We start from the raw sequence: 26,148 nt of genomic DNA on the forward strand, positions 1-26,148 counted from the left end.
GTAGATGCTGCTGGACCCACTGAGCTGCTGCAGATTCTTGTGTGGTGCTCCGTATTCTAAAATTTGCAGTCTCTTGTGTCTCCATCATTTGCTTAGCCCATTACCTTTTTCCATTTCCTTTGAAGATCAATACTTGGCTTCTCTTCCACCTCATGCCTTGCTCCCTCTTCCCTCTCCATCTCTCTCCGCATTTTAAAACTTAACACTAATTGTTTTCTATGGACACTCCTGATGCACTATCTCTGCTTCTCTCTCTCCACAGCTGCTGCCTAACTTGCTGAGCATTTTAATGATTTTCAATTTTCAGAATTTTATTCCCAACATCTTTGTTATATTTTATTATTTATTCGTCCTGGGGTTTGTCTAAAGAATGCACTTCCACAACTGTTTTGCATTATCTCTACTTTGGTTGAGAAATATAAGTAGTTCCCTAAATTGAACAATAAATGATTATATCAGTATTAAACAACAAATCTGAAGGTATGATCCCATTCAGTGCTGACTCAACTGCCTTCGCTCATAGACAGCTCTAGAGGTAATTGCACTGGGCTTCACTGGGAGGGTGAAACTTTGTCGCGATTATTGCCCCTTGTTGCTCTATAGTAACTCCAGGCTGAATGGACATTGGCAGAGGAAAAGACTGAGCATTGGCTGCAATACCTCTCACAGTCAAACATTTGGGCAGCCCTTAGTGAGAGCTGAAGTAGAAATGCCCTTTGAGTACAACAGCCATGCTTTACAGAGAAAGCATACCCCTGCAATATTCAGCAGCTTTGGATAGGAGAGGGCCTATAAAAGAGAATTAAATATTTGTTTCTTTTAAAAGAAGTCTGGATAAAATTAGAGTTGGTCAGAAATGGAGCTATACAGCAGTTCTTACACACTGCTCGGTATTTAGAAAGTATGACCTACTCAGAGATTTTAAACACTTTACTCTGCTTGTCAAGCAGAACACCCAGTTTAAATTTCAGCAGGGGGCAGGGGTCAGGTCGGGAGCTATGTGGTGGGGTGGGTGGGGGTGAGAATGGGAGTGACTTGTGCGAATCTTAACCCTTTAAGAGCCCTGGGAGTAGCCCCTTGGCTGGTGCTCAATAAGTATTGGCAACGGAGAAAGCCTCTGTGATTGGAAGTGTTTTCTCTTAATTGCACTTCAGCGTTCGGAAATCCTTTGTGGCTGCGGGTAATAACATCAGGCACGTTGAAAAAGCTGCTAAGGGGCATTCCGCACTCTGATGGGTCACAGACGAGATTGACCCATTCAGAAATAACATGCAAAGTGAGCACCTCATTTTCAGAAGTCTCTTCCTTTGTATCTCTGCGCAAGCCCCTCTTCCGTTGGAGAGGCCTCCACCGTTGCTATTTTTAACACATTTGTGCTGATTCTTTAATATCCGCAATCCCTGTGGAATTAATTCATACAAATGAGTGGTTAATTATGCGAATAGCGGAAGTATAGGGATAACGGCACTGCCATTACCAGCAGGGAAGGCCACAACTGATCGACAGGTTGTGAAGGCAATTTTCTTCTTTCTTTGCTTTTCTCCTTAGTCTATTTCCGATTGATTCATTAAGTTCTTTATAATTTATCCCTCCTGTGCCACACACTGTTCCCCAGTTGAGGGGGGGCTGGGATGCAACCATTTCCTCGGCCTATGCAAAAAAGAGAACCATTCTATGGCTCACCACTAGAGGAGGTGCACGATCAGATCCGAGGATGGTTCACTCTGGAAACCAGGTATAATCTGGGGGTATAGGATAGGGGGTTAAGATGACCCTTAATTAGATTCAAATGGCCTTCTTTTATTCAGAGAGGGTGCGATGGATATATTGAAAATGTGGACCTCTCCTTCTAGTAGTGAAACAGAGAAACCAAGGGATCCTGTAGATGTTATAATTCGCAATTCTCCACAAAATACTTACCCATTCCATGATTTCATTTCCCCCCACCACCCCATCCTCAATCATTCGCCACTTTTAAAATCTCTCTTTAAATTTGTGGTCTTTCTCACTGAAGTTCCAGTGCGAAATTTATGTTTAAGTTTAATTGAATGCTATAGAGGAAGGGTTTGAGAGGAAACTTGGCACCAAACTCACAAAGGCTTAGTTAGCTATTATCAGCAAAAGTGTCACTCATTGGGTCTAGGGCAATTGAGGTGAAATGTTCACAAACTTTACTAACATTTGCTTGTCAGGTAATTGTACTTTAATTTCGATCGTCTTTTCATTTCATTTAAAATTTGCACTTAATTTGGGAAAAAAATCTTCTGAAATTCGCCTCCTTATCAGGCAGAAATGAGGCAATCCACAATTGATATTAACACAGGGTTTTTTTTGTTCTTTGTCGAAGTCATGAATGTCTCTGGTGTAACAGGCCAGCTAGAAGGAGGGAGATTTTCTTTTACAACTGTTAATACTAAAATAACAACTGCTTTTAAACTAGTACCTGATTTTATTTTTAGTCTTCCTTCTTGTTGTGCCGACTATCTTTTGATTGTTTTCAGAGCAAAGAAGATTAAGGAAGACAAATCCAAATTAACTAGTGAGAAATAATTTACTTCCCCTTGCATGTGAACTTTGATTAGGAAAGGAAATTTTGAAAGGACGCTGAAAACAGATTTAGTTGTATCTTTTAAAAGAGAATTGTTTATCTGCTTGAAAAAGGTAAGTATAAGCTAGGCTGTGGGGAAGAGTGCGACTAATCAGGCATCTTGAAGGGTCTCAGCCCGAAACGTCAACTGTACTCTTTTCCATAGATGCTGCCTGGCTTACCGAGTTCCTCCACCATTTTGTGTGTGTTGCAGTTTCTTCAAAAATAGCTTTTTCCTTGGGGAAAGAAGGGTAGATGCTGACCTAATCACTAAGAGAAGGCTAGGACAGCACGAGGAAGAATAGCATTGTGGGATGTGCTTGAGAGATATAGGTGAAGAAAGACAGAAGCATAGACACTTACATAGGCTAGCTGGGCTGAATGGCCTGTTTTGTGCTTATCTTCAATAGCAAAATACAGTCCTCCTTCAATGAGGTATCAAAATGTGTTGTCGACGATGGCAAAGCTGTATCTGGGGTCTAAATTTAATTGTAGTGGGGGTATTCATGGCCAGTTTCATAATATGAGCACCATGGTTGTGTAGCAGTTATTATGATGCTATACAGCTTGGGACATTCCGGAGTTCGGAGTTCAATTCTGGCACCATTTTGTAAGGAGTCTCCATGTCCTCACTATGAAAAGCATGGGTTTTCTCCGGGTGCTCCAGTTTCCTCCCACAATCCAAAAACATACCAGGTAGGTTGATTGATCATTGCAAACTGCCCCGTGAGTAGGTGAGGGTTAATGTAGGGTTGTGTGGTTGCTGGAGCTGCGTGGTTCGAAGGACAAGTAGGACCCATTCTGTGCTGTATCTTTAACTAAATAAATATGGGATTGGAGAGACGTGTATCATGGAATGGATGGCAGGCTGCCTTCTTAAAAGAGTGTTGACATACCAGTTCCTATGTTCATTTTTGCTTGCTAGCAAACTAAAATGTAATGTTTATTAAAAATCAATTTTATAACTGTTAGATCAAGTTCTTTGAGATTATAGTTTATGTCAGTAATCGCTATGTTACTATATACTTTCCAGTACCAAGAGCCCTTCAGTCCACCGGATAGACTGTTATTGAGCTGACAGATTTACTTACTTATTGAGATACAACAGTACGACGCAGGTTAGGCCCTTCCAGGACAACTTACAATGGCCAATTAACCTACCAACTGGTATGTCTTTGGAGTGTGGAAGGAAAGTGGAGCACCCAGAGGAAAGCCACATGGTCATGGAGAGAGCATACAAACTCCTTACAGGCAGCAGTTGGAATTGAACTCAGGCTCTGTAATGCGTTCTGCTAAGCACTACACTATCATGCCACCATGCATTAGAATGGAAGATATGTGTAGAACTACCCAATTAATAGCAACTAATTTCTGTCATCCAGGTGCCCAAGATTTTCAGATGTGATTTAAAAAAACTATTCAATGTTCTTATGATTTAATCTAAATTCAGCAAGAATGGCATTTGAATTGATGCCTCTGGATTCTAAATCCAGGCATCTATAAAACAAATCCAGCAACTTAATCACTGTGCTACCAGATCAAATTGAAAGACTAGTGCACGATGGAGCAGAGCTGCAATGGATCATGTGAATGACATTGGGCTGGTCCACAACATGGCAGATACTCTGACATATGAAGAACGGTGGAGTAGATAGGCAGAGATGAATAAAGGACTGTCCGTCTGCGCTGTTCATGGTGATTAACTAAGGGTCTATTGAGAAGGGCTGGATGTAAGATTCCAGACTTACATGGAGGCTGCAGGAGCCGGAGTCGAGAGCAACATACAAAATGCTGGAGGGAGTGAATGGGTCAGGCAGCGTCTACGGAGGAACCTTCAATGGAACCCTGACTTTTTTGCTGTCCATAGCAGAGGTAGAAGGAGTGCAGGTGTGAGGTTGTCCGTTCATATTCACATCAGGACACCAGCTTGCCCAGCTCACAGCCTATTTAGTGTTACTAAGGCAAATCAAGGTGGATCTGTACTGTGCAGCTTCTGACTTGATGCAGGGGTGCTTGAAGCTGTCACGCAAATGTGAAAGATTAGCAGTCAGCTCCCCTTAACAACTGTACTGCATTCCGTCAAAGTCATATTTATTTTAAAAAGAAGAACAAATGTGTTGTGGGTCATCAGATTTATTTATTAAATTCAAAATCTCTTCAGCACAGATAAAAATTAATCACTCCATCTATTGCGAATGTTACGTCTTTTTTTTTATCATTTTCAGTGTTTCAATTTCAAAAAAGTTAACATTCCTATAAAAGTTTCCATTCTATCGACTGAATCTTTATTTCACTCCATACATTGTCTGTATCATAATGAACTACTCGGCATCCTCCCCAGTGTGAACCTTTTTATTTTGCATCATTCCAAATGTCTGAGTTTTTCTTTAATACAGACAATAGGCATTATTCTGTAAGAACAGACTGGATGGAAAAATGACAAGAGAAATGGCTCTACAGTAACAAAAATCTTGTGTTCCTTTATGCCCTATGACACCCACCCCCATCCCCTTTTCCAGTGTCTTTCTGATGTTAACAAAATTCCTTTTTAATAACTTATTTTTCCCATTTTTTTGCTAAATTTCTTTTTGAAGTACATGCCATATGAGGATAGCGATTATAAAAGTACCTGAAATCTGCTATTAGATCAGCATGCAGTAGCTCTTTCTATTTACATTCTATTTACATATGCGGACATGGCAAAGATCTACATGTTATTTACATCCTACTTGGGAGAGGACAAAGGCAGCTTTAATTATGAGTCTAAAATCCATGGTACAGTAGTAGAATATTTATCACATGCATATAAAGTTAATATTTGCATGATTTATTTTAAATTTGTAACTTTTCTGACATACCTCTTTTAAATTTTCTATGCTAAGTGTAGCATAATGAATAGGCAACATTTTCTTTATTTTTTCTTTTCTTGCTCTTTCTACCTTATTTAATGACTATTTGCATCATACAGTATTTTCTTTTGTTTCTTTAAATGATCACTAACATGGAGCGCTGCAGTTTTGCACCGTTCTCCTCTTTCGCTATAGCGACTAAACAGACTATGGGTTCCCTACGAGACCTGGCCACGAGATGCTGGCGAATGAAATGTAATATAATAATCTGCAAGTATTTTACAAGTAACCTTCAGCCAATGGAACAGTAACTATAGAGTTCTCTCTTTCTCTTTTTCTCTTAAAAAGATGGTGTCTAAGCTATCGTCATTAATTATGGAAATAGTATAAATGAGATTCTGTGTACTTGTGAAATATTAATGAAGCTTGTATTTCAGAATCTGGAAATCATTGTTTACAGAGCTTCTTCTATACTAGTTTTATCTTGGGCTTTATTTATTCTATCAGAGATCCAACAACAACACATGAATGCACCTGTCTTTTTCTGTCTCTTTCGCTTCCATTGAAACAAAGATGGCATTGGCCTTAAACTACACATTCTCAGGTTTCTCAGTTTCTGTCAGCAATTCTACTGTTAAAAAAAATTCCCTCCTTTGTTGTTAATTTTATATTTCATTGCCGAGTAAAGCATTTGTTTATCCTGTAAAACATTGCAGTAAGACAGTTGTCTGTATTTATGAGCAGCTTTTCATTGATTCTGTTGTGTTTCTTTTTTATTTACTGTGGATGCCTGCAAGAAAATGAATTTTGGGGTCGTGTATGGTGACATATATGTGTTTTGATAATAAATTACTTTGAACTCCGAACTTCAAAATATTTGACGATAAACCTCAGTTGTACCCCTTTCACAAGGAGTTACTCTCATTAAGGCATAATCTGAATCTGACACAGGTGGAATTCTGTTGGAACTTAAGCACAATAGTTTGATGTACAAACCTTAAAAATAGAAAGGCAACACTTAGTAAGCACAATCATATTTTTCATTTCTGCTCGATAAACTCAAATTATCTAAAGTTGTGTTTTTTTGTAATTTCAGCAGCTTTAAAAAAATCAGACAACTCACTTTGATGGAAATACTTGCAGTAACCTTGACCAAACACAAATTCTTCAGCCATTTAAAGATACCTTCAAATCACCAGGAAGCTAGAAGTGGATGAAGAATCAATTTGCCATTGTTTTCAGTGTAGGACAGCCTCAGTATTCCCTTGGGTCAATATATTGGAACATGTAAAAACCCATTATACCATTTCCCTTCCTACATCAGCTCCTCAACCATAATTCGGACCATAAACTACAATATAGTAAATACAAGTGGATCAATAGAAAATGAGTTTAAGGAAGAATAATGCAGTGTTTTAACCGAGGGAACTTTACAATGCTATTGATGAATTCTAATTATTATCAATGTGGTCGATATTCTATTGTAAAATTCCAGTTGCAATGGGATGCCCAGGTTCTCTCTCTATGAACCTTTTTTTTATTGTACAGGACATAGTGCACAGAACAAACAAAATTACTGTCAACTGAATTCAAAAGCAGTTTACCATTTCCTCCCTTTGAAAAGAGTAGATAGAAGAGCATTGTGAACACATCCTGAACACATCACAGGCACAAGGGAGGAAGATCTTCGGCAGAAGTTACTGCAATCTCTGGTGGCAATGCAAGCTGATTGCAAATTCTGTACCACAGCCTCTAAAGGGGGGGGGGGAATTATAGGAACACATTATTGGTATTAAAGCTATAGCACATACAGATTTGAACCAGATGGTACAAGTTGATATTTCCATTTTCAACTGGGGTCTCTAATTGTCTAGTCAACACTCTTTCATAGCCATGTGGGATTCTGATGAAAGATTGCAAGAGATTAATCAATATCAAGGATTAATGGAGCCACCTTCAAAAGTACATATCCATAATGAGTAATATCTGACTGTAATGTGAGATCAGAGCATTTAAACCAGCATCCAGGTGAACTACTAGACTCTCTCAGTCATGGGCTCAATTTGAATAACTCGCCTTTGTAATACCCAGCTGAGTGCGCTGATGAACTTCTGTCCTTTCCCTTTTCCCTTCTTCGTGGTTGAATAGCTTGGAGGATTCACTCCTCCTATCTGGAGGGGGCAGAATCTGTGAGTGGAGCCACACTGAATATGCCTGCTCTTGGCTAATATGAAGAGAACTGCTGGCTGGAACCTTTTGGCAGGGGCAACAGCTGGGGAAGGCAATCAGAACCATTTGTTTTTCAAAAACAAAGAGACAAAAGCCACAATCCCTCCATTATTTGGTTAAAGCAATTGTGAGTAGACTGCTCAGATAGACAACCACCATCTGACCTGAAGTCTTAACTCCATCCACTAACAAGTTTTTTTCTGTGTGTAGTCAAAGAAATATAATTATCACAGGTATTCCAAATCCCATACTTCTTTTAACAGAAACAATTCCCAGGGTTACCCCAAAATCATGCGAGTCTTCTCTTAAATCAAACACTTGGCACAATGGTTGAGTACATTGTTAACTAGTGATTCAGGAATTTGACATCCTCTGAACCCTCAAGGAGATTGCTTTTTTTTAAAGAGTTTGGGCAACTCTGTAAGAATGTTCAGTTTAAGCCAGATTCTGAAAGCAATAGAATTTCATTGCCACATGCAGTAACTGGTCGAGTATTTATTGAACTCAAATGAATTCAAACTGTTTAAAAAGCACCCAACACAGGTTCTACCATGGCGACTACATTTTCCACCAGAGAGGACTTACTATCACCTCAGAGCATAAGCGATGCTCATCACAAAATATCCAAGTGGGAGGATGAGGAGAAACTCTGTGAGTTGCAGTTGTTTGGAATATTTTGCCGGAAAAGGTGATGGAATAACTCTCTCGAAGAGCTGGCATGAAAGCGATGTGTTACACAATTCTATAACATCCCCCACTGTGAAGGGATTTTAGCTCTCAAGTTTAGATATGAGTCTTTTGTTTGCTACAATCTGGTGGAACTACATGAGGTATTTAGCCTACAGGAGAAGTCAAGACAAGGTAAGAGGGCCTATTTCCCTTAGCATAGAGGTCAGTCATTAGAAAACATTGATTTGGGTTAATTGGTGAAATGATTAAAGAGGAGCTGAGAGAAAAAAGAAATGTTTCAGCCTTTTTCAGGTTATGGCAGGGTCCCCTTCCTGAGAAACGTTTTAACCCGAACAGTTGGAGAGGAACAATAAGTAGGAAAGGGTGACAGGAAAAGCTGTGACGTGTCGGCGAGCAGATGTAGGGGAGAGTGGCTCACTGACTCAGCGAGAGATTCTGCTCAGTACTCCTGCCTCTGCTTGCCTCGTTCATATGTTTGGGGTGTCCATCAGTCAGGTGTCCAAGATCGGGGTGGACATGCACAGCGTAGCAATGGAACTCACTGTCTGAAAGGATGGTGTAGGCAGACGTTTAAATAAGCAATGCACACAAAATGCTGGAGGAGCTCAGCAGGCCAGGCAGCATCTATGGAAAAGAGTAAACAGTTAACGTTACGGGCCAAGACCCTTCATTAGATGAAGGGGAGAAGTCAGAGTAAGAAAGTGGGGGAAGAGAAGGAAGAAGTGCAAAGTGGCAGGTCATAGGTGAAACCAGGAGAGGAGGAGTGGGTGAAGTAAAGAAATGGGAAATTGATTGATGAAAGAGATACAGGGCTGGAGAAGAGGGAGTCTGATAGGAAAGGACAGAAGACCATGGAATAAAGAGAAGAGGGAGGAGCACTGGAGGGAGGTGAAGGGGAGGCAAAGAGATAAGGTCAGAGAGGGAAATGGGAATGAGGAATGGTGAAAGAGACAAGGGGAGGGCGGCAATTACTGGAAGTTCAAGAACTTAAATAGTCCCTCAGTGAGCACCTGAACAGCTATAACCTGCAACACTATTACCGGTAGTACAAGCTGGGAAGTGTGATTAGCCTAAGGTCCTTTATGGCTAGCACAGAGATAATGGGTTGAATGGCCCCCTCTGTGCCCTCAGTTTCTGAGATAGATGATTCATTCAGGATTTAAGAAAACGGGGGAGAAAGATAATATAGCAGAGGCAGGTGTTCTCTGAGGCGAACTGATACTTCCTAGCAGCCTGTGGTTTCAAGCTGGCTTCAGTTAGAACACCCTAGAAGGCCAGGGCTGTACTTTCAATGAGCCCCCATTTTTTGGCAGATGTTGTATGACTGGTCGGACATGAAGATTAATGCTTACCCGCGGTGTATGTTTCTTGTGCTGTTCTGCCAGAATTAAAAGTGCATGCACAACACTGGCATATTCTCTCAGCTGCATCTTTTGAGGAGCTGCAGATTTTTTTAAATATTAGAAACTTCTCCTCCTTCCCAAAGGGTTTCCTTTCTTTATATTCAAAATGTTTTTTCTCCCCTGCTTTTTAAGGGTAAGTAATTCCACGTGTAGAGTGTTCTGCTGTGCTGCTTAGAATTTAAAGTTGGGCTGCCCACCAGCCCGAGGGGGATGCTGATAGCTAAACCAAGCACCAGCCTACCCCAGCGGTGCGGAGCCCAAGTGCACAAAAGCAGCAGTTTGCTCACACCAGGTTTCAAGTAAGATTACAGTTCTTTCCATTGACTCGGCTCTTTTTGAACCTGGACGTTGGAAGGGATAAGAGGTGGGAGGAGGCAGAAAAAGAAAGTGAGGCTTTAGCCAGTTAGAAATGAGCACCTTTCTTTACACAGAGAGCTGGGAGGCAACTGATTAAAAACTGTTTGTTACTATACTATACAAAACATAAAGTATCTAAAATAGATACTGTATGCACTTAAAACTTAAGGTGTTTTTTTTTGTGGAGTGGGATGCCAAAGATTCCTTATGCTTGTTATAGCCCTGTGGAGTGGGGGGAGTGGGGAGTGTAGTGGGGATAAGCTCCCACTTCCTTTCAAATGCTCCCAGTGGTGTGTGTCTCAAATAGTCTCTGACAACCCATTCCAGCTCCTGGCCTTCAAGTGTAGCAGAACCGTTTCTACTGGCAGGTGAAGAGGCAAAGGCGGGTTACTGGTGCCTTAAAACCAGTCACTTTGGACAGATGGGACTTGTTAGCCATGGTTGGCAGCTCAACCAGGAGGAGACGAAAAGCTCCGATCTCAAACCTCTGCTGCCTTGTGCCGAGCCCCTCTCATGGGGAAAGTTTCGGCATTAAACCCTGAGGAAAAATCGGTAGCTGGAGCCCCTAGGTCAACCTCATATTGAGTTCAACGCTGAATGGCTACTCCTGTGATGTCACAGGTGCCAAACTGTATCAGTGTCTACCATTCCTTTGGATCCATCAGCTGCATGGAGCGGGGAAGCCTGCTGTGTGGGGAATAGCTCGCTCTCGATATGGTACTGCCCTGGCTTGCATATCAACGGAGACATCTGAGGTGATATAACCACGATCGACTCCGACCAACGGAGGGCCTCTCTCTCTTGGATGTCAATAAACATATTTGACATAGAAGTCGCAGAGACCAAAGCCTCTGAAAGGAAGGTGTATCACTGCAAACCAGTGCTGGGCATCTCACAGTAACCAATCACAAAACTGTATGATTATAGTACTATCCAACACTTCTGTTCAAATGTATTATGACGTGCTATTATTCATTGTTGGGAGAGGGTGGTTTATCACAAAATCTAGTTTCATAATCTACAGAAAGAATGGAAAGAAATAGCAGCAATGGAAATCTAAGTAAAGGTGCAGCAGTATGCTGAAGTAATTAACTCAGTTCTGTCTGATAAGGCAGGCAAAGCCCCTTTAATTAAAGACTGCAGTAATTTTGCAGTACCACATGAAGGAGACTGGGTCCAATTAGTCACCCACTCAGCTATCACTCTAAGATTTGGCACCGTCAAGAAAAAGGGTCTGAGGAATTTATAAAAGCAGAGAAAACCATAGGTCACCATTGGATTTCATAGGAAATATTAGGTTATTAATTCTGTGTAAGATAATGGGAATCAATACAGACCATTTCTCTTTATGAAATATAACCTTCTTCTGACCCAAGCATGTCAATGCAAGTCACCTTATTATTTTAGTGCTCCATGTAGATAGAATTTATGCAAAGGAATCAAGAAATAAAAATGTGATGACCTCAGATTAAAAAATTATATTCTTAAAGGAGCGGTGAATCTTAGGGAAAGTATCCTTGAGCACATCCTTCGATAACTGGACCAGTTTTAAAACAGGAGTGTGTCATGTTGCCTACACCCAGAGAAATGCAAATCATAAACACAAGAGATTCGGTAGATGCTGGAAATCCAGAGCAACATATGCAAAATGTTGGAGGAACTCAGCAGATTCACAGCATCTATGAAGAGAAATAAACAGTCAATGTTTCAAGTCCTGATGAAAGGTCTCAGCCTGAAATGGCAACTGTTTATACTGCTCCATAGATGCTGCCTGACCTGCTGAACTCAACCTAAACGTGAGTGCTTTTATTTTTTCTCTTACCCACCCTGAGCCAAGCCAAAAGCTTTTGCAGTCTATTATGCCCAGACACTGACATTGAGTTATTAGACTTGATGCCCATGCCTGAGAAAGATGCTTTAAGCCTTGGTGAAGTCTCTTGTCTACTGCCCATAAGTGGCTGTCTTTATCTTTTCATAGCCCTATAGCAAACTGGAAGCCAAGACTTGGGGAAGTCTATTCGATCCCAAACAGCATCCCTGGTTGAGAATCATAATTGAAGCTTCTCTAGTGTTCAGGACCTGATGTGTCTAACCATTGACATGAGCCAAATGGACAGATAAATTAACAAGCTAAGTGGCTACAGTACAACCCAACCCTACCTAAACCTAAAAATTTTGTTAGAACATAACCTATCCTAACCCGAGCTATATCAAGTAACACACCCAAAATGCTGGAGGAAGTCAGTAGGTCAGGCAGCCACCATGAAAAGGAATAAACAGTTGACATTTTGGGCTGATGCCCTGCATTAGGATTCATTTGTAGTCATATAGTCATATGCAGCCGACTTTAATTCAGACCTTTACACGTTCATACCTCAATGTGCATTGCAACTGATTGACAGCATTCAAGGACAACTCTCTTAAGAGCCTGGTTGTTCAAATGAGGAGCTTTCACAGAAAGATATTTGGTCTTGACACTGTTTTCAATATTTAGCTGTCTCTGGTGTACCTCATTTTTTTGGCTATCTTCATACACTCAGTGTAAACACTATTAAAAATCAAACTCACCACTTCACTTGAGATTTTCAAGAAGATAAAATAGATACTGGAACTAAATAGTTGGCAGGAGCTGAGCTGCAAAATGCAGCATGTTTGGCAAGATTGCAATGAATGTTTCAGTATTCCATCCCCGGGAGATAGCGTCTCTGCGGAGATATGGAGCATTGAGAGTGTGTTTTGTAAGTGTATCCATTTTTGACAATTGCTATGAATACAGTACCACAATGATAGTTAGTTTCTCTCCCTTTCTCCCACAACTGGAGCATGCTGAAAGCCATTTCAACAGTGCTTTTCTGAAGGGATTTGGGAATATGCTTGGAAAGAGGAAATAGTGGAGGAGTTGAACTCAGTGGATAGTTGACTGGGTAGAAATAAAACGGCTTAAATGCACACCTACTGCATCACATTTTGCCAAGGCAAGTCACTCCTTACAATAATCGAACATTTTCAGAAGTGATATCTGTATCATACCCACTTAACTTTCGGGAAACTGCTGTACATATACGTTCAGTTACGGGCAGAGGTGGGGCACTGTTGATTAGTGACTGCCATTTGCTGATCCCCCCGTCACGCTTCTCCCAACACATCACTAGAAGCCTCTCAGTTGAGCCACACAGTCTTGAGTTTGAGTGTATTTAAGCGAAAGGCACTCAAAGACAACCAGCACGTGACCTCACTAATCGATCCACTCATCTATATTCCGAGGGAATTACTGGATACTGAACAGAAACAGGAGTTGATTCTGCCCCTCCCATTTGCAGCGAGATTTGAAACTAAATTCCAGTAGCTGACCGTCACTTGTCTGAGACTGGTCAGCCCAACACCAACTATTGATCAAACCGGGGACCAGCCTGCTAGGTACAGCTCAGCTGTCCATTCCATGACGTTTGTAGAGGTTGTTTTAAGGAGCACTCACGTTACGGTGGCTGCATCATAAGGACCACGTGCTTTGCACAGGTCCTTAAGCACAAATGGAATATAAGGGTTAGAAAAAAAGAAAGAGCAACTTCAGGCGCGTAACCCCAGTGCAACGTGCTGCCGATTTAACTCAGCTTTTTGAGAGAGGAGGTCACCTTTAGATTGGATGAGATTAGCTTTATTTGTCACACGTACATCGAAACGTACAGTGAAATTAATCGCTTGCACCAAGGACGTGTTGGGGCTGTGCAAGAGCCACTATGCTTCTGGTGCCAACATAGCACACCCACCAATTTACTAACTCTACCCCACTAATTGTGTGGCACAGTAGCCTAGTGGTTAGCACTAGGCTAGCCCTAAACCCTAAAGTGCGGGTGACCCAGGTTCAATTCCCCCCACTGCCTGTGAGGAATTTGTATGTTCTCCCCGTGACCGCGTGGGCTTCCTCCCACAGTCCAAAGATGTACCAGTTGGTAGGTTAATTGGTCATTGTAAATTATCCTGGGATTAGGCTGGGATTGAATCGGAGGCTTGCTGGCCAGAAGAGCCCATGTATTTCAGCAAATAAATAAGTCTTTGGAATGTGGATGGAAACCGGAACACCTGGAGGAGGCCCACATGGTGAACTTACAAATTCCTTACAGATGGAGGTGGAAATTGAATCCCGAACTTACAGCTGCACTGAACGTCATGCCACTATGCTGTGCAGCTTCTGATTGTCCGTAGAATTCAGCCAGATGGAATGATGACAGCGCTCCTTAAGTAAGAAACAAGGAGGAGTACAGTTGTTTGGTTGGTGTGGACCAATCTAAACAAACGTTGATTCAATAATGCCTTCAAATAGTAATTAACGCATTCCAAGGTTTTGAACATTTCCTAATGATGTATAAAATGGCTCACAGCCGATAATGTGAATATGATTATAAATTTAATTTTGCTCCACCTCCTCTTCTATTCCATCTGCTAATTATTTTTCCAGTGAAATGGCACGAGCAATGTTAATAAAGTCATGCTATGCTGCCTGTTTTCTGGCTTGCAAGCTATAGAGCAGTGATGGAAAACAGCCTGACTTGATCATCTTGCTAAGCCGCTTTCCACACTTGCACTGCAGATGGTATTCTAGATATGCCAGTTATACTTGTAATAGCCTGGAAGTTTAAAAAAAAACTGTCACAGGAGGGATTTTGCACTCGTTTCTGAATCTGTAATTTACTAGGCAAATTTTAAAGGTGCAGTCTGCTTTAATTGTGCACTTAATCCTTTTGTTGCATTACCCCTTACTCTACCTGGTTGCTTTTCTAAAGAGACATCTCTGTTCCATGGGAGGACTTCCAGGCACACTTTTAAAACAACAGAGAAAGGCTTACATGTTGCCTTTCATGTTGTTCTCGTGTTCTTCCAAAGTGTCTTAATTCCAATTTTTGAAGCAAGATTGCTGCTGTAATGTGGGAAATTGCTGCCATCTTCCAAAAAAAAAGAAATGTGATAATGACTAGATAATCTGATGTTGAGTGAGGTATAAATATTGGCCAATACACTCAGGATGTCTTTCTAGTCCTTTGAAATTGTGTCTTGGGATCTTTTATATCTTTTTGAGAGAGCAGTTGATGTCTCATCTGAAAGTTTCCCCAGTACAGCCCCTAGGAATCTCGGAGTTCTATGCTTAAGGCTGTAGTGTGGGATTTGAACCCTGAAAACTTTCTGATTCAAAGCTACTGTTGACCTTTGAGGTTAATCTTTCCTGTGTTTTATATGTATATTTTAGCTTGGTTATTAAAACAAATGCAAGAAATGAGTGATTGATCCAATTCATTCACTTGTGAACGTGCTGCATTCTAATCTCTTGCCGATGGTTAGATTCTGGTCTCGGCCATGGAAAATTGGTACATCCAGTCTTCAAAGTTCAAGGTAAATTTATTATCACAGTACGTGTATGTCACCACATACTATGCTAAGATTAATCTTAACGCACCTGAGGCAGGGAGGAGAACACATGATTAAAATACCCCCACTTCTAGTCAGAACCCAGCAATTCCCTTTTGAAATATATACCTGGACATTAGAGTGGGCTATGATGTCTGTTTCTCCTTGGTCAATGAACACAGTTGAACAATACCTCTTCTGAGCTCTAAGTCTCGGAATGAGTAGCAGAGGATATAAAGTGAAGTTAGCCAATCTATAGCCTAATGGCAGACTATTCATTGTTTTTTCCTGAGCCTGAATTTCGACCAAGCGAGCTCAGATGTTGGAGAATGGTGAAATAAACATAAAAAATAGCAGCTTAAATCCATGACTGTTCTACCCCCATGGCTCTGGGCTGTAACCACAGTCTGACAAATGACTTGTGAAAGAGAGTGATGAACCCTTATTGTGCAGACACTCTTTAGTTAATCCAAAACCAGATTTCGAGGTAATTTCACATACACTAAAAAGATTGATGGTGTGGCCTGCCTTGACAGCTTGCAAATGTTTGGGAGGATTGAAAATGGCATCGCAACTTGATTAAGGATGGTGCAGGGCTTCAAAGAAGTTTCTTCATTCAGTAAATCTATCATTTTAATTTGCAAACTGCCTTTACAACAACTTACAGATGTTTGACCCCTGACAGAGCAGTTACTGCTGCAGTCAAACAGGAATCACTGTGGGGAAAACAAGCTTGAGATTCTTGCCACATAATCTTTTGAAATACAGTCAAGATAAACGTGTACCTGCTCTTGAGCATATTTCTCCTGCAAGTGTAGAGTTCCAGTGTACAGTTAACTCCCAGTCCCATTTATTGAGATGTATAATGTGTGCATAGCTGGTGCACATATAACGTTTCCTCACAAATTAATTCGTGTCTGTCAAGAATCCAGGTGCATTTTGAGCCATCTGCCATAGTCTTTCAGGAACTTATTTTTTATAAAAAGCAAACAAAGGTTTTTCAAAATGTAACCAGCTGTAACAAGACAAATGTTCCCTTCCAAGCCGTGATTTTTTCAGTTGAAAACATTCCTTTGTAATGCAGAACTGGAGTGCCAGTGTTCTAATTAAATACAGATATTATAGTTATTGAGAGTCAATTCTTCAGTAACACTACTCCACAGTATCAAGTCTACAATAAACCCATCAAAAATGCACAGCATGGATTCAAACCAGAGTGGAAATGTGCCTGGATTTCAGATCCAGTAGAGGCTGAACGAATGCAATAAGCATTGCCACATGAAGGATATCCACAGTCTATCCTGGCACCGTCCTGTTTGTGGTTGAAGGGCAGGAATCCTCGCACAATGCATCAGTTGTCTGGTCTTGGTTGTTTCTTTTTGTTCCTCATTGTATATTGAACCATGTTATAAATTCAACGCACAACAAATCTGGCCATGCTTGCCCTATCTACTATTGAACTGCCTATATCTGAGACAGGTGCCATGTTAAGGGCAAGATGCAACAATGAAGATGTGCTTTTAGACTCACGTGGCACTCTCTTTTCCTGAACTGTAAAGACTAACATTATGTGGGAGAAGTGGCAACGATTAATGGGCAGTAGCCTCCCCAGCATCGAGGACAACTTCAAAAGGCAATGCCTCAAAAAGGCGGCATCTACCATTAAGGATCCTCTTCAGCCAGGGTATGCCCTCTTCTCGTTGCTACTATCGAGGAAGAGGTACAGGAGCCCGGAGACACACACTCAACATTTTAGGAACAGCTTCTTTCCCTCCGGAAAACTAACCATATACACTACCTCACTGTCCTTTTTCTCTCTTTCTGCATTACTTATCTAATTTAATTATATATATAATTATTGTAATTTATAGTTTTTTTCATTATGTATTTCACTGCACTACTGCCACAAAACAGTAAATTTCATGACATGTGGCAGTGACATTAAACCCAATCCTGATTCTGATTCTGGAAGCAAACTCCCAATAAGTAGCTGCATGAGGGAGCTGGTAAGCTGTTTTTAACTAACTTGTATTGAAAGATAAATATTTGCCAATGCACTAGAGGTAATGACCCTTGGTGTTTCTTTAAAGGTGATGTCTTATTTGAAAGAGCTAATGGGAAATCGGTCTAAAACCAAAGCATGCCATTTCCGACAATGCCCCTCACCCCGTCACCAGTGAATTGGATTTAAAATCATTAATTTAATTTGTATTTAGACCATAAGACATACGAGCAGAATTGGGCCATTTGGTCCATCGATTCTGCTCCGTGATTCCATCACGGCAGATTTACAATCCCTCTCAACCCATTCTCCTGCCTTCTCCCTGTAGCCTTTGATGCCCTTACTAATTAAGAATCTGTCAACCTCCATACTAAATATGCCCCATGACTTGGCCTTCACAGCCATCCATGGCAGCAAATTCCACATTGTTCAACTCACAACCTTCAGAGGTGAGAAGGCTACCAGCTGAGCCAAAGGTTACACCATATCAGGCTGACAATAGTATTCAAATTTCAGGCCAAAGATACCTCACAAGCAGAAACTAGTCGTTACAGAGAAGTCGTTGCCTCACTGACAGGCTGTCTGAGTTTTAATATGGAACAGTGTACAGCAACATCATTAGATCATTGACAGCTCTAGCCAGATTTTATTTTTCTTAATAATTTCTGTTAGCACAGAAATCAAGTAGCAAAAAAGTGCCCTTGCATTTTTCATTCTCTCTCTGTAACAGATATTACATCTGACACAGCAGCTGTAGAAATTTCTACTGGAGTTAACATTACCCCATCCACCTTCATCATTTTAAACACATGAGCTGAAGTGGTGGGTGTCTGGAAGGGGTTTGCATCTGTGGTGGACAATGCAGCTAACTCTAAAATCTACCTTATTCATGGCAGGCACACGTTCACACTCGCACACTCATATACACAAATAAACACACATCCAGAGCAACACACAAAATGCTGGAGGAACTCCCCAAGTCAGGTAGCATCTGTAGAAATGAATAAACTGTCGATGCTTTGGGCTGAGATTCTTCAGGACTGGAAAGGAAGGGGGAAAATGCCAGAATACAACCTACCCAAGCTCTCCCAGAAAGAAGTCCCCAGCCCCGTAATAAAGAGCAGGCATTCCACTGGAACAAATGCAGAATGGTGGAGAAACTCCGGTCCTGAGGAGGGGCCTCAGGCCAAAATGTCAACCGTTCATCTCCCTCTGTCAATGCTGCCTGACCTGCTGAAGTTCCACCAGCATCATGCTGTGTTTGTTCCTCTAGATTTCCAGCATCTGCAGGATCTCTTATGTTTAGGAATTTTGTTAGAATTTTTTTTTAACCTCCTAATGTTGTTTTGCAAGGAAGGATTTTTTTAAACAGACACACACACACACACACACACACACAAACTCTGCAGAAACAATGATCTTAGCTCAGTAATAAAGAATAAGATATTTGTTTTTGTCTTCCCAACCTTGTTTCACCATAAATAATTAAAAACAACAGGAGAACAAAAACACAAGAAAATCTGCAGTTGCTGGAAATCCAGAGCAACACACACAAAATGCTGGAGGAACTCAGCAGGCCAGGCAGCATCTATGGAAAAGAGTATATGGTCAATGTTTTGGGCCGAGGCCCTGCATCAGGTCCAATGAAGACTCTTGGCCTGAAACGTTGGCTGTTTACTCTTTTCCATAGATGCTGCCTGGCCTGCTGAGTTCCTCCAGCATTTTGAGTGCGTTGATTAACAACAACAGTTAGGGTTTCAGCTGAAGTATACTGTAACACTCCTCCCGCTTGTGAAATACTTCCCTTCAACTCTCCCTCTTGTATCTCTCAGGTGAGGTTACTAGGGATGGATGGATGAAAGCAGTGTTTCAGCATGATCCTTCATCCATCACATTCTAGGGTACATTTAATGGACCAGCTAATCCTTCAATGCCTATCCATTTTGCCTGCTTTTATTTTACATTGCAGCAGTTAATTTAGAATATCGATATAGAATTCCGAAATGTTAATGGAGGACCCTTGTGTTTTATTTATGCATTAAATCATTCCTCCATGCTCTGAGGTAAAAATGAGGCAATACAAAACTGCTCCTGTCTCATTACAATATAGTGAGTGGACTCATGTTGGTATGCTCCCTGTAAAGGGTCCTGCAGCACAATCCAAAAGTCAGAACCTGAATTCAATTTTATTTATTTATTCAGATACAGCAAGGAACAGGCTCTTCAGCCCTTAGGAGCTGTGCTAGCCAGAAACCCCCAATTTAACCCTAGCCTAATCACGGAACAACTTACAATGACCCCTTAACCTACCAACCGGTATATCTGTGGACTGTAGGAGCAAACCAGAGCACCCGGAGGAAACCTACGTGGTCACGGGGAGAACGTACAAACTCCTTACAGACAGCGGTGGGAACTGAATCCGGGTCATTGGTACTGTAAAGCGTTGTGCTAAGCACTACACTACCTGGCCGCCCGCCGTGCTAGCTGGAAAATTTAAAACAATTAGTCAGCAATTAACTATCATCTTAATGGTCATGAACTACTTATTTGGTTCTCAGTGACTTTAGTGCATAGATAATAAACCCTGGTCTTGCCAACAATGCTCGGGACAGCACAGTAGTTAGCATAACACTATTACTGTCTGTAAGGAGTTTGTACGTTTTCTATATGACCACGTGGGCTTCTTTGGGTGCTCTGGTTTCCTCCCACATTCCAAAGATGTACAGGTTAATTGGTCACATGGGTGCAATTGGGCAGCTCAGGCGCTTTGGAACAGAAGGTCCTGTTACCATGCTGCATCTCTAAATTAAATACACACATAACCTATATAGCTACAGCATTTGATCTTTTTTGTGCTCACGGTATTCAACATATATAAAGGATCTTTTTAAAGTTTGTTCTTTACTTTCCTGACTTGTTTATATTGGCAGACTTTCAGCTGAAGCTGAGAGGGAATCACTGGCTGACCATTAGTTCTGCTGCTTGGCTGGTACATAGGAGGGGTGATTGATAAGTTCGTGGCCTAAGGTAGAAGGAGTCAATTTTGCAACCTAATACATTTATTTTTCAACATAGCCCCCTCCTATATGTACGCACTTAGTCCAGCGGTCGTGGAGCATACGGATCCCTTCTCTGTAGAAGTGGTCCATAGCAGGGGTGATTGATAAGTTTGTGGTCTAAGGTAGAAGGAGATGAGTTGTACAGCTCTCGTTACATGCACGTGCAGTTCAACTCTGAGTGAAAATGCAGAAAATTTGAAGTTAATAACTCATCTCCTTCTCATCAATCACCCATGCCGTGGACCACTTCTGAAGGTCCAAGACGCTGACTTCTACAAAGAAGGGATCCGTATGCTCCACAACCGCTGGACTAAGTGTGTAAATGTAGGAAAAATAAATGTGTTAGGTTTTCTAAAACTGACTCCTTCTACCTTAGGCCACGAACTTATCAATCGTAGTCTGGATACACAGAGTTTTTGAAAGGAAGCAATAGAGCCGAAACTTGTATAACTTCTTACCTGAACTCACTGACCTAGGAGCACCACTGAAACAAGGACAAACAATGAAAGAACCCTGGAAGGGGAAAGGAACAAATCCGCTGATGAATTAACTACCTGATGGCATTTCATTATCTACATTTATATACAAAGCATGGTCTTTATAAGAACTAACTACTTATGGAGAACATCCTTTGGGCATGGCTATCAACATTGTTAAATCTCTTCAAAAGGCATATAGGGGCAGAGGTTCTTCCTCGGTTAGGTGCAATACATAACCAATACTACTGTACATATACTTTGTAATTCCCTTGTGAAATTCAACTCTACTGAATGTCTTGGAGCAGACTTTCTGAAGCTGGGTTTAATGTTCATGCATATCCAGTCAATGTTTGGTGCATCTGAGGATGACTAACCCACTCTGTTTGAATGCAGGGAATCATGCAAATATAACTTCTCCAAAATCCACTCAGGTTAGATCCCAGTCACTGAGTGATCTCCCCTCATGCAAATCTGTGTCCTCAACATTACTGTCTTGCCACTCCTGTCCCAATGGGGAAATGGAACACAAATACTACACTTCTAACTCCACTTGATTGTTACTTGGGAGCCCTGATTGATTTTATTAATTCTGCTTTGGGCTTTTCTCCCATTCCTTGGAGATGGGTGGAGTCTCTGTTATAACTTGGCTTAATGACTTGGTAATAGGTTTCCTTTCAAAGTGTATTAAATCATACTTAACCTCCTGCTGGATTTTGAGACAATGCTACACAATGACGTATATGCAGTTATGATGTCTGAAGCAAGTTACAGTATGTCTTTTCAAACATAGACCATACTTTGCCCTGACACTTTCTACATTGATCAATCACACGTGAACAATCCAACTTTCAAAACTGGAAGAATGAGAAAAACCTGTAATGCTCAGAGCAATAATGCCATCTTTGAGCTATCAACTTGTTATTGTTTTTAGATATGCTATCCAAAAGTTCCTTTTAAGCAACAACACCCTTTGATTTAGGTATCCAGTTTGATAGTTTAGTAATGCATTGGTCTTATAATTACTGAAGCTTTTCTGCTAAGTAAGTGGGGACAAATATTGCATCAGTGTGCTGGTCATTAAATGCCAGCCTGGGGCTAGCTATAGAGTGAAATTGAGTGGGAAGGGTAATGTACAATAATACAATCAACCTGGTTTTCTCTCTATCAAGTTAAATGGTTAGAAAAAGGCTTCATTATAAGTGCACAATCCTCTTTGTGTATTTTCCCTCACTTGGCTCTGCTCAGGTAATGCTTTACATCCAAGAGCTCTCCCACCATCACAGTGCCAACAACCCCCAGTACACTTAACCATGATTTGACTTCTGCTTTCTTTCTTTCCAACAGCCAGCCTGGCTTCAAGCTTCGCCACTGAATAAATAATCTTTTTAAAGGGTGTCTCAAAGATAGTGAAGAAAATAATTGATCTATGCATATCCCGTAGGGACTGCATTGCAAAAATCCTTGAAGCTGCAGAGTATCTTTGTTCTACAAAAACTGCATTTGGTGAATAAGATACCATTGGCATAGTTCAACTGCACTACCATTTGCATCAAGAAAACAGCGTAAATAGAATGAGTTATATCTCTCACTGTAGTGCAATCATTTCACTAAAGCCTGCCATGAGGTAAATAAGCCAATCGTGCTTATTGCTTGGCTTATCCGATGATTCCTGTGTGGGATGAAGCGTAGAATAGTTGGGTTATTCTCTTTGGTGTGTATATACTTAGACAATGCTCAATCACTTAAGTCTTTCATGATCCTTGCAGATGGTAATTTTAGCAAAAATCATCAATGGACTTTTGCACGATTAAATCAACATGATGAAAGGGGAGTGGATAGATTTGGCACACACTTGCACATTGTGTGATTGTATTTAATTAGAGTGCCTTAACTGAGTTTTGCTTTGGCAGAGGTTTTTTTTTAAACTTCGGTACTGTCAGAATAAATTCAGCTTCAAAGTTAAAAGCCATATTATATTGTGGGAGATGAAACATGTTTTCATTGAAAACCCTTAATTATCAGTAATGTTTTAATAGGTATTTATCTTGCATTTTATCCTCTTTTCCAGCAACAGGGAGCAGCCACCAGTGTTTACTGTGCCGTTGCCCCGGAGTTGGAAGGCCTGGGAGGGATGTACTTCAATAACTGCTGCCGATGCCTGCCGTCGCAGGCAGCCCAAGATGAGGCATCAGCGTCTGCCCTGTGGGAGCTGAGCGAGAGGCTGATCCGCGAGCGAACAGGCGGCCCCTCTGAGTAAAGATAGCCCAGTTTCTGAAGCTGTGAAGCCAGTATCTGTGCAAGAGGAAACTGCCACCCTTTATCATTTTCTTTTGCTCTCTTTGTCTTTCTCTCGTTCACTAGTTTCTTGTCAATATTGTAAGATTGATTGCGCTACAAATAAAATTTAACCCTTTGAAACACACTGCTGCAATCTGTGCTTTGTTAAAGAATAAATAAGATTTTACAAACTTGGAGGACATTTAATATTTAGAGCAGTCTGATACAGAGCCTCATTGCCAATAATTGGTACTAATGAATAATTATTTATAATATTTAACATAGTAATAAAACTGATTTCATATATGTACATTATGTATGTGAAAGCTGTTACTGTTCATTCCTTAAAAGGTTGATGATCATCAAGGAGCCAGTGCCTTAATCCTGGTCTACTGTGGTTATGTTGGAAGTAGCTTTTAAATTTCCTTATTCGACAATTAGTTTAGTTCTCTGATTAATGCTAATCCTTGCATTGCTCCACATGAGGCATTCACTTAGTTCCAATTATCCCACCTACATTTGAAAGGATCAGCCACTGTGTGCTATTGAACTCTGGACGAGCTCCCTCCAGTCCATAGTGGATCATTTGGAGATTCAGTAGCAAAATCAGATCTAGCTGAGTTTCTTCCCTCTCTAATTTAGCCCCTTCCCTTCCACGAGTTGAAGCATCTCAACATCACTGCACAAGTGGTGCTTAAAGGTAATGGTCCAATTCAGACCTAGAGAAAGCAAAGAATCAACTCATTTTCAATATTCGTGGGTAGAAATTAAATAATGGGGAGGAAAACTAATATCGGAGATCTTTCTACTTAATACAATTCCAAGCAGCATCCAACACCCACATCTCTATAAGGATTCCACCATTCATTGAATCACCCATTCAGCAATAACACTTAAAGTGCAGATCCCATCGAATTACCAAAGGGTGACAAAAGCAAAATACTGCAGATGCTGGGATTCTGAAATTTAAAGAAAAACAGAAAATGCTAGAGGTACTCAGCAAGTCAAACAGCATCTATAACAAAGGGAAAGAGAGATCTCCAGATTCGATGACATATTGACAAAAGGATTGTAACAGTTATGATAATCTTAGTTGTCTTTCAATCTTTACATTGTTGCCTGACCTGTAAGCATATCCAGCATTTACTGTTTTCCACTATGATAATTGCTAAATGCACTCAATTGATCGTGATAGGCAATGCTATTGTTTGCTCAAATGAGACTGTTAGATATTATTCAGTCTTGTTGATGCTAAAATGCGACCTTGGACAGTCAAAGGAAAAGGGATATATTTATAAATGTGATATTAATGACTGGTAAGCTGTTGGGTTTCAATGTGCCAGTTTTTCCATTTTTTTTCGAGAAGCTTCTAAGACCCAGAACAAATACTGGCATGCTAAACCCCACAACAAACCTTCACTTATAGTAAGATATTCATCAATCCTTGTTTTGCTGAGATTGAAATATTATTATTTAAAAAACCAACATAATTTCTTTTAAAACCTACAGTCATCTCTGTATCGATGTGCTAGTGATACAAAGTCTAGTGGGCTGGACCACCTCTCATTTACCTTGACCTACTTGCAATCCAATAGACTAATAGGGTGGCCTCGGAGTCTCCCTTTGTGACTACCCGTATTCTAACGTCAATCACAATTACTGTGAGAATCGGAAGCACTGTTGAGATATATGAATATATCAAAGAAGCCTACGTATATACACAGGGTGACATCAGCAACTGTGGGACTGAGATCAAGGAGGGTCAGCAATTGCCTCAGCTCGTTCTTCGTTCACAGATTAAGACTGCTTCGCCGATGCACAGTTTTTTTAAAGGTTCTTTTTCTTTGCTCAGTTTTTCTATTTTTTTAAATAAGTAATGCCAGCATCTTGTCAGTTTTGTGTTTCTCTTCTGTTAAATACTGTCATTGTCTTTTAATCAAACATCATGCGTGTATGTAACGTGTATAAATTTTTGTATGTGTGTGTGTGCTGCATGTGTGTGTGTGTGCATGTGTGTATGTGTGTGTGTGTGTGTGCGTGAGAGAGAGAGACCTGAATGAATAGTCATCTTCATTTGTTCTTTGCTGTCCTCTCTTAAAGAAAAAAATGAACGAGGAAAAAAACTAAACTAGCCAAAGGAGTCTTGAGAACGTTGCTGCGATGGTTGACTTTCTCGTTGCTTATTCTTTCTGTCTGAGGTTTTGTGCTTTATGGCGGACTCTTGGGCCGCAGGGAAGTTCCGATCTAAGCAATCAGCATTCCAGCATCATGTTTTCTGCAGAGAAGAAACAATAGACGGTAAGTGCACTGATCAGCAGACCCGTGAGGATGCTTCTCATAACATTTAGAACAGTATTCACAATGATACAACAGCAATAACATCAAATTTCCATTGAACCTTCATTCTTATTTAAGGAGGGAACGCCCTTACATAGGAGGCAGTTCAGACTGGGTTGACCTGAGGTATGTAGTAGTTTTATGAGGAAAGCTGTGTGCACTGTGATCACTGGAGTTTGGAAGAATGAGAGGTGATCTTATTGAAGGATATAAGATTGGGAAGGGGATGAAGTGGGTAGATGCAGAGTGCATTGTCCTTCCTGGGGAATCCAGAAAAGTGAGGCGTGCATTTCAGAAATGCAATGGATATTCGAAGGAAATTCTTCTCTCAAGGTGTTTGTGAACCTCTGTCACCCTCTGCCGAGAGAGCTGTCATTCAAAGTTGAGATAGGTGGATCTTTGTTCTACAGAGGTGGCAAGAGTTCTGGTGATCAGGGAGGAAAGAAAAATTGAGGCCGAGATCAGATTAAACATAGTCT

The 26,148-nt window shown here is 40.8% G+C and overlaps 2 protein-coding genes across 2 annotated transcripts in view; one reads left to right on the forward strand and one right to left on the reverse strand.

The window, feature by feature from the left end:
• Positions 1-23,476, forward strand: part of wwox (WW domain containing oxidoreductase) — a 1,114,422-nt gene extending 1,090,946 nt beyond the window's left edge. Inside the window, exon 9 of the mRNA XM_073070392.1 lies at positions 23,124-23,476. Coding sequence (XP_072926493.1) covers positions 23,124-23,312 — 189 coding nt within the window. The 3' untranslated portion in view covers positions 23,313-23,476. The remainder of the gene's footprint in view (positions 1-23,123) is intronic.
• The window catches only part of LOC140740842 (transcription factor Maf-like), a 471,464-nt gene continuing 468,775 nt past the window's right edge, over positions 23,460-26,148 (reverse strand). The window contains exon 3 of the mRNA XM_073070395.1: positions 23,460-25,607. Coding sequence (XP_072926496.1) covers positions 25,577-25,607 — 31 coding nt within the window. The 3' untranslated portion in view covers positions 23,460-25,576. The remainder of the gene's footprint in view (positions 25,608-26,148) is intronic.

The sequence above is a fragment of the Hemitrygon akajei genome, chromosome 17, assembly GCF_048418815.1.
Source record: "Hemitrygon akajei chromosome 17, sHemAka1.3, whole genome shotgun sequence".
In the NCBI taxonomy this organism is placed as follows: Eukaryota; Metazoa; Chordata; class Chondrichthyes; order Myliobatiformes; family Dasyatidae; genus Hemitrygon; species Hemitrygon akajei.